Consider the following 8,130-nt stretch of genomic DNA (forward strand, 5'->3'; position numbering starts at 1 on the left):
CGTGCGCGAGGGGCGGCGCGCCGTGACGTCATCGGCGGGCGCCGCAGCGGGGCCGCAGCCGGAAGTGCTGTGGCCGTGGTCGCCGAGCCACGTGCGGAGCCTCCGGGAGGGGGAGCCGGCCGAGCGTCGGCGGTGAGATTCTGCGGGGCCACGGTGGCAGTGCGTGGGTGGGGTCGCCCGGCGGGCGCGACGCTTCCCTCCAGCCTCCCGTGGGCCGTCCCCCCAGCCCAGTGCCAGCCTGGCCTGACCCGCCCCCTGCCCCTGAATGGGCCTGGCCAGTGTGTCCGTTTACGGCCCCCTGCGCATCCCTAGCCTCTGCCTGGGGGGTCCTTACATTTCCTGCATCTCCCTGCCACCCGGCCGCCCAGAAGCCCCCCTTGGGGGAGATCGGGGAGAGGGGAGTTCCGCGGAATCGAGCCTGGCCTGAAGATGATCTCACGGACCATTTGTTGCTACCCTGCTGTGGCGGGGAGCGGGGTGGGGGGGCGGGGGGAGGCCTTCCCTCATCTCACACCTGGACAATAGGATCCAGGGTCCTGGAGAAGGGTGATGAGGGGGTCAGGTCTTTTGTGGGAATCCTTGGGTCCGTGCTCTGCCATTGACCGGCCTCAGTCTCTCCATCTGTGATTTCGGGATGATGGCCTTTTGTCTCATGACTCAGACCAAGAAGGGCTTCAAACGTCGGGTCAGGGTGCGGCCCTATTGTGCTGTCCTGTTGGACAGTGCCAGGGGCTGAGCCAGCCACCCCACCCCCACAGCTCAGGATCTGGGCCTCACAGCTTTCTACCTAGACCCCAGGTGCACATCCTGCCTCCTGGCGCCCTTACATGCTCATGCCCACGCACCTCCTCCCAGGTCCCGGGCACCTGCCAGACAGTAACACCATGAGCTTCGTGGCCTACGAGGAGCTGATCAAAGAGGGTGACACGGCCATCCTGTCACTGGGCCATGGTGCAATGGTGGCAGTGCGCGTGCAGCGCGGGGCACAGACCCAGACCCGGCATGGTGTCCTGCGACACTCAGTAGACCTCATCGGCCGCCCCTTCGGCTCCAAGGTGACCTGCGGCCGAGGTGGCTGGGTCTATGTGCTGCACCCCACTCCTGAGCTTTGGACACTGAACCTGCCACACCGCACCCAGATCCTCTACTCCACCGACATTGCCCTGCTCACTATGATGCTGGAGCTTCGGCCTGGCTCTGTGGTCTGTGAATCCGGTGAGTTCTTCAAGCTGCTTCAGTTCTAACTCAGACATTGACAGAAAGTTGGAGGTCAGACCTAACATCCAGACAGCCTCTGGCCTGCTCTTCCTGCAGATAGGCATGGCTATTTCTGTCTAAGCAGGATCTTTCTGGGAGGCTGTCTGTAGGGAGTGAGGGGCAGAAGCAAGGAAGCCAGTTAGGAGGCTGGTGCTGTCATCTGAGTGAGAGGTGATGGGACTAGATCAAGGATAGGCTCCCCCCTCCCAGCCCCTCCAGGAGGAGCTGGTGCCCTATGAGGGTCCTATCTGCCTTAGTGGGCGGGGCCAGAGTGTAGCTGGGCGCTGACCAAGGTGCTGACTGCCGATCCCTAACCCCGTGCTGACAGGGACAGAGAGTGCCTGGTCAAGCAGTCCCTGACTGCTGCCAGTGGGAGCCCCAGGTCCAGGGCTGAGAGTTGCCCCTTCCTGGAGCACGGTGCTCTCTGTAGGTGGGGAGCTTGCCTCGTGCTCATCCGTGGCCAGCACCAGTTTTGCTGAGCCCAGGGCCTGGGGTGCAGACGGAAGTGTCTGAAGGCCAGCCATTCCCAGCCTTTCTACAGGCATGTGCACACCCACTTACACATCACACAGGTGCTGGGGCCGCCTGGGGTGGAGATTGAAGCACACAGCCAGACCAAGAACAGCCCAGACCCAGATGCACCTAGATTCCCAGCATGTTCCTCCTGGGCTGGGTAGCTGGGTTCTGGGGTCATGAGGAGTTCCCAACACCACTGTTGCCGACTTTCTGAGGGCTTCAGGCTGTCCTGTCCCTCTCTGGGCCTCAGTTTCTCCATGTGGACAATTGGATGGTTCCGGTTGGCCAGCCAAGCACTTTGAAATAGGAAGTCAGATGCAGAACCTAGGTCAGAGAGTGGGTGGGGGCTGAGTCGAGCCGACTGCTCAGCATGAGGGGACAGGGGTGCCAGTGGCCGGCAGACAGCAGGACTCAGAACCAGCTCCATCCCCTGTTGCTCCCTGTGCACCCACAGCCAGGGCCTCGCCCCACTCAGATGGAAAGAGCTATGTCAGCGGGCGCACTTCTGGGCTCCTCTCATGTGGCAGCTCCCCTTCTAGGAACTGTGGGTGCAGCTGTAAACAAGACAGGCCAGGTTTCTGCTTCTCAGAGCGGGACAGACAGTAAGCCTGATGTGAGCATGTCAGTGCTATTGACTACCGTGAGGCTTATAAGACAGGGCTGCGTGTTTGAGGCGACTCGGAGGGGTCCCTCCAGCGAGGGTGGTCAGGGAAGACCTCTCTGAGGAGGGGAGATTGAGTTGAAAATGATGAGAAGGAGGTACCTATCAACAGCCAAAGGAGGATGTCACCCCAAGAGAGAGCTGTGCAAAGCCTGCGAGTGAGGTTGGGGACAAAACAGGTGCAGCTCGGAGGGTCATCAGGAGTCTGACTCAGCCTGTGTGGACGGGGAGCTGTGCAGCGGGGAGAGGCCCAGTCTGACGGGGTGAAGAGAATTCTGCTGCTGTGTTGACAGGATTGCAGCCGGCCAGTCTGGTGGCTGTTGCAGAGAGCCAGGAGGGAGGGGCCCAGGCGAGCTTGGCAGGCAGGTGGGAGAAGGGGTGGCTCCTGGGGAGATGTGGGAGGAGGTGGCAGAAGTTGCTGGTGGATCTGATCTGGGGTGGGAGAGGGGAGAGTCAAGGGTGCCTCCATGGTGTCTGGCTGAGCAATGGGTGGTATTGACTGGGTGGGGAAGTCTTGGCAGGGAGTGGATTTGGGGTTGGGTCGGGTCCAGCTTTGCACTTGTTAAGGCAGAGTGCCGTTTGGGTGTTGAGGCGGTGGGAGGGGGTGGGTTGCAAGTATGCGGTAGATGCTAGGTAGGAGTGTGGAATGGAGGGACATGGCACTAGGGAGTTGTCATCAAGTAGGTGGCACCTGGAACCGTGGGGCAAGGGGAGGTGATGGGGGGTGGATGGGGAGATGCAGGCCCCAGCCAGGTGCTGCAGGATAGGAGGTCAAGCAGAGGGGCGCCCTGAAGGAAGCTGAGGAGTGGCTGGTGCGGTCAGAGGAAAACCAGGAGACATGACGTGAGGGGAAGAAAGGAACTCTTTTTCTGGCAGGGTGGTTACCATGTCACCGTGCTGTGGGGTCAAACAAGGTGAGGGCAGAGCTGCATCCTGTGTGGTGAGAGTGGATAGAGGGCAGTGAGATAGACCCACCCGAGTAGGCCGAGGAGCTCCAGAGCTCGGGACCAGCCACCGCATGGAAGCACGGAAGGCAGTGGGATGGGCCCAGCCTCTTCATCTGCTCTGCCCAGAGCCTAGGAGGCCTCGGGCCAGCCCCAGCCCCAGTCAGAACCCCGGGCTCCAGAGCTCCATGTCTGGCAGCAGGGTTTGCTCCAGTGCTGGCATTGGGCAGGGCTGCCACTCTCCCACATGGCCCGATGGCAGACATCACTAATTAATCCCAGCTTGCCCTCTCCTCGTCCCCCAGCCCAGACACAGCCTAAGTGGTGTCCCAAACCCAGGGCGGCCAACCCAACAAGTAGCCCTTGGAGCGATGTCCACTGGTAGACCAGGATCGGCAGACCTTGTGGGCTCTTTGTAGGTCTCTCTAGGGTGGGGACGGGATTGTTTCCTGGGTGCCCCGGCAGTCTCTGATGACACCTCCCCTGTCCCACCAGGCACTGGCAGCGGCTCCGTGTCCCACGCCATCATCCGCACCATTGCGCCCACGGGCCACCTGCACACGGTGGAGTTCCACCAGCAGCGGGCGGAGAAGGCGCGGGAGGAGTTCCAGGAGCACCGCGTGGGTCGCTGGGTGACGGTGCGCAACCAGGACGTGTGCCGCAGCGGCTTTGGCGTGAGCCACGTGGCAGATGCCGTCTTCCTGGATATCCCATCGCCTTGGGAGGCTGTGGGCCATGCCTGGGACGCCCTCAAGGTTGAAGGTGCATCAGGGTTTCTGGGAGGGGTGCGGCTTTGGGGGCTGAGCTCCTGGGCCCAGGCCTGCCTCTGGGTCATCTGAAGCCCAGAGAGGTCAGAAACCGCCAGGCCACACAGCAGCCATGGCCAGGCTGGAGCTCCTTTTGGCCTGATGTTGGGGTGGGTCAGGCTGGCCAGGGGAGTTGTGGGAGGTCACCTGGGGAGAGGGTGAGAGTTGGCGATGGAGTCAGAATTGGAGAGAACTAGCCCTAGCTGGGCCCCTGCTTCCTGGCCCTGCCCACTCCCTCCCTGAGGGAGCAGATGTCTGAGGCCCCTGGGGAGTGTGGCAGCCCTGCCTGAGTGAGGTGGGACCTGCACCACAGGCGGGGCGGGTCGGAGGTTGGGTAGCCCCTGACCCAGGCCTTCCTTCCCTGCAGTCTCCCTCCCCCCAGCCAGAACCCAGGCCACCGGCCCCTTTTAGGGAAGATGCTGGGCGCAGAGGCGGGGAGGTGGGCTCTGAGCCAGGGAGGCGCTGGCGAGGCCCTGGGTTTTTCCCTTTTCTGGAGAAGGAGTCGGCTCAGGCAGCCAGGCCTCTTCCCCCTCCCAGCTGAGGGTGCAGCGCGGGAGGGCGGGGAGCAGGCTGGGTTGCCCGGGGGAAGGGCTGCCTGTCTGAAAGACAGATGCTGAGGCCTGGCTCAGACAGCACTGCGGTGGCCAGTGGGTCCCAGTGGGTCCCCTGACAACTGGCTCAGGCTCCACCCCGGACTGCCCTGTCCTGGGCCTGGGGCTGGGAAGAGGGGCAGCCCTGGCTTCCCTTCAGCCCCGCTCTCTTTAGCTTTCCCTCCAGAAAACTGCGGGCCCTCGCTGCTCCAGGGACACCAACGGGCCCAGGACCCGGTCCCAGGGAGGCCAGAGCCGGCTGCCCAGCCCTGGCCAAGCCCAGGCAGTCATACTCCTGGGCCTCCCTCTTGCTGCCAAGACTCTGTCCTCGTGGCTTGCCCTGGGGGAGCCACGCCAGCTTTGGCCCCATCCCTTGTGCCTTTCTAAGCCCCCTCCTTTGGGTGCTGTCCCTGGATCTGTTCTGGGCCCAGAGGCTTCCAGCTTATTTGTGGGTTTGGTGTTTTCTGATGGCTGCCTGCCTGCTGTGGGAGCCCGGCCCCGGGGAGGTGTGCCGCTGGGCTCTCCAGTCCTCGGGCTGGCCAGCAGGCTCAGGCCCTCACCTAGGGGGGTCTCAGTTTCCCCAGCAGTGTGCATAGGGGTTGGGCCCCCTCTTGGGGGTGACGCTGTGCCCTCTCTGGGTCGGCGTTAAGCTGCACGTGGCTCCTCCAAGCCCAGACCTCCCCCCAGCCCTGCCTGGGGGTCTGTGTCACTGTGTATGGCTGAGGGGACCAGGGCTCAAAGACTTGTCTGGGCCACATCCCTTCCCCTGCCCTGGCTTCCCCATGCCCTCCCTACCAGAATGGGGACCTGGGCTGGCCCCGGGCCAGGCTGAGGGACACCGCAGGCGGGCCTGGTGGGATGCGGCAGGAAGGGGCTGTCAGTTCTCGCCCCCGCCCTGTCATCCTCAGGGCGTCGGGCTCCCCTAGGAGCAGGCGCCTCCTGTTCCCAGGAGCGGACGACAGCCTCTAATTTCCTGTGACAGCAGTGGCCCCCGCCCGCCCAAGCGCCCCCTTCCCCATGCCCGCCCCCGCCTGTACTGCATTGTCTGGTTATGGTTAGAGCTGTCCTGGCCCTGAGCTCTGGCAGCTGCCACACTGGGGCTCCACTGTGACGCATGACCCCTAACTCTTGGCTGCCTCGTGGAAGTCAGGGTGGCACTGCCCATGGAGGCCACATGAGGTCAGGGTAGTGGACGAGGCCCTGTGCCTGGGACATGAGAGGGCTTGGTATGGGCAGCCCCTTCGACATGGCTCCAGGAGAGCCCCTGCTCTGTGGCCTCTGCCCATCTCATCCCTCTGGGGCCCCAGGGCTCAGCCGACAGCTCGGCCCACCCCAGACCGCAGGCCGGGCTCCAGGCGGCCACCTCCTCATGCTCTCTCAGAGGGGTTTCTGTGCCAAGGCCTGCTCCTGCAGGGACGGGGCTGCCCACGGACACCAGGGCGGGAAGAGGCTGCCAGGGGCAGGCGGGCAGGGCTCCAGGGGTCCTGCAGTCCCCCTGCCCTCTGACCCCTGTGTCCTGCTTCCCCGCAGGCGGGCGCTTCTGCTCCTTCTCACCGTGCATTGAGCAGGTGCAGCGCACATGCCAGGCGCTGGCGGCCCGGGGCTTCTCAGAGCTGAGCACGCTGGAGGTGCTGCCGCAGGTGTACAATGTGCGTACCATCAGTCTGCCCGCGCCCGACCTGGGAGCCAGCCCTGGCCCCGACGCCAGCCCCTTCCGCAGCGGCACGCCCATGAAGGAGGCTGTGGGCCACACCGGCTACCTGACCTTCGCCACCAAGACCCCCGGCTAGCGGGCTGCCAGGAGCTCCAGGGAGCTGGGAGCGCTAGGCTAGGCAGGGAGAAGCAGCTCGGCCAGAGGCCTCCTTATATGGTCAGCGGACGCCTGCCGGGGCCTGTGTTTAGAAAAGGACAGAAGGCGGGGCAGGGCTCGGGGGCCTCCGGGGTGGCTGAAGGGGGGTGTCCATGGTGGAGGAGCATAGGCAGGGCCTCTGGGGAGGGAGGCCTCCTGCCCGCGCCACCACTGTGCTCAGCATCCCCCTCCTGATGTTTGTTGCCACACAAAGTCTCCACTGCCATAGGTTCTTTTGAGTGTTGAGGCTAAGGGGTGCAGGTGGCAGAGCCCAGGTCTGGCCCCTTCCCAGGTGGCCCGAAGCAGGGGGGCAGTGGGGCAAAGACTCAGAGGAGGAGGGCTTGGGGCTTGGTGCGGCACTGGACCCCGGGACCCCCAAGGCCCAGCCTGCCCTACACGGTCTGTGGGCCTGCTCGTCACCTCCCTCCCTGGTCCTGATGGGGCCAGGCCAGCCCAGCAGCCAGGGAGAGGCGACCCTGCTGTGTGGCCTTAGACCTGACCCCACCCCATGGGCGCTGCACAGGCCCTGTGCGAGTGTCTCCGCGTCTTCTCCCGTGAAGGGGCAGGCGGCAGCCCCCAGCCACCCGCCTCACTTCTCCCACCCCTGGAAAGTGCCTTCTGCAGCCTGGCCCAGCCCAAGCCCCCAGCAGGTCACTAAGTGAGAACACACAGCGTCACTTAGAGAAGAACCTGAGAAGGACAGTGGTGTGCTTCAGGCGACCTGGCCAGTCCTTGTTGGAACTGTTTGGACCCCAGCTGTCCAACCCCAGAGTTACTGGGGTGTCCCTGCCCCTCGTAGGGACCCTGAGGTCATGGGGGTCTGGGGGTGCATCCAGGGCTGAGGGCACATGTCCCCTGCCCTGCCTGGCCTGGCCTGGCCTCCAGCTCTGTGGTGTGCAGCTGACGTCCCTGCCTGCCACTGGTGTGCGAAGGGCCTGAGCATCCGCCCTTGGCCTCAGCTGCCATCAGGGACCTCAGTTTTCCCACGTTGGGACAAGAGCCCCAAGGTCCTTGCTGGCCTAGGGCTGGCCCCTGACCATGCCTGGCAGAGAAATAAACACCATTCCTCCCGTGCTGCCTGGTCTTCCTGGTACCCCGTGAGGCCAGACCCCCCCCCCCACCACACCCCAGCGTCCAAGCTGGACCTCCCTGCGCGCAGCCCTCCTGAGCCCTGCTTTTTCCTTTGTTCCTCCCAGGCCAGGCACCACAGGGGCTCCAGACTCCAGGACAATGGCCTGGGACGTGCTGGACAAAGGGACGAGTGTGTAGCCACCCCCATCCAGCTGTAAAAAGGGCCACTTGTCCTTGGGTGGTGGGGGGGCAGGGACGACGCGCGTGTGTGTGTGTGTGTGTGTGTGTCCGTCTGTCCGTCCGTCCCAGAGCGCAGGGCCGTCCCTCTGCAGCGCAGCCTGCCTGCGTCCACAGCATGGGCGCCTGGGCTGCTGCTGCCTCTTGTACTCCCTGACAGGCCCAGAGCTCAAGAAGGACCCCCTGGGCCTGCCATCCC

The 8,130-nt window shown here is 64.3% G+C and overlaps 1 protein-coding gene across 1 annotated transcript; it reads left to right on the plus strand.

Moving 5' to 3' along the window:
- On the plus strand, nucleotides 1-7,696 carry TRMT61A (tRNA methyltransferase 61A). The gene is made up of 4 exons (XM_014854489.3): nucleotides 1-132; nucleotides 856-1,215; nucleotides 3,874-4,140; nucleotides 6,305-7,696. Exons 2-4 carry the CDS (start codon nucleotides 885-887, stop codon nucleotides 6,562-6,564), a joined length of 858 nt encoding a protein of 285 aa, XP_014709975.1. The 5' UTR covers nucleotides 1-132; nucleotides 856-884; the 3' UTR covers nucleotides 6,565-7,696.
- Nucleotides 7,697-8,130: the final 434 nt, after the last annotated feature.

The sequence above is a fragment of the Equus asinus genome, chromosome 7 (assembly GCF_041296235.1).
Source record: "Equus asinus isolate D_3611 breed Donkey chromosome 7, EquAss-T2T_v2, whole genome shotgun sequence".
NCBI classification, from domain to species: domain Eukaryota; kingdom Metazoa; phylum Chordata; class Mammalia; order Perissodactyla; family Equidae; genus Equus; species Equus asinus.

What these genes read in the sequence shown, in the direction of transcription:
- TRMT61A (XM_014854489.3), top strand. Translation starts at nt 885, where the DNA reads ATGAGCTTCGTGGCCTACGAGGAGCTGATCAAAGAGGGTGACACGGCC. An exon ending in CTCTGTGGTCTGTGAATCCG is followed by an intron (nt 1,216 to 3,873) that starts GTGAGTTCTTCA and finishes CTGTCCCACCAG; the next exon opens with GCACTGGCAGCGGCTCCGTG. An exon ending in GGACGCCCTCAAGGTTGAAG is followed by an intron (nt 4,141 to 6,304) that starts GTGCATCAGGGT and finishes GCTTCCCCGCAG; the next exon opens with GCGGGCGCTTCTGCTCCTTC.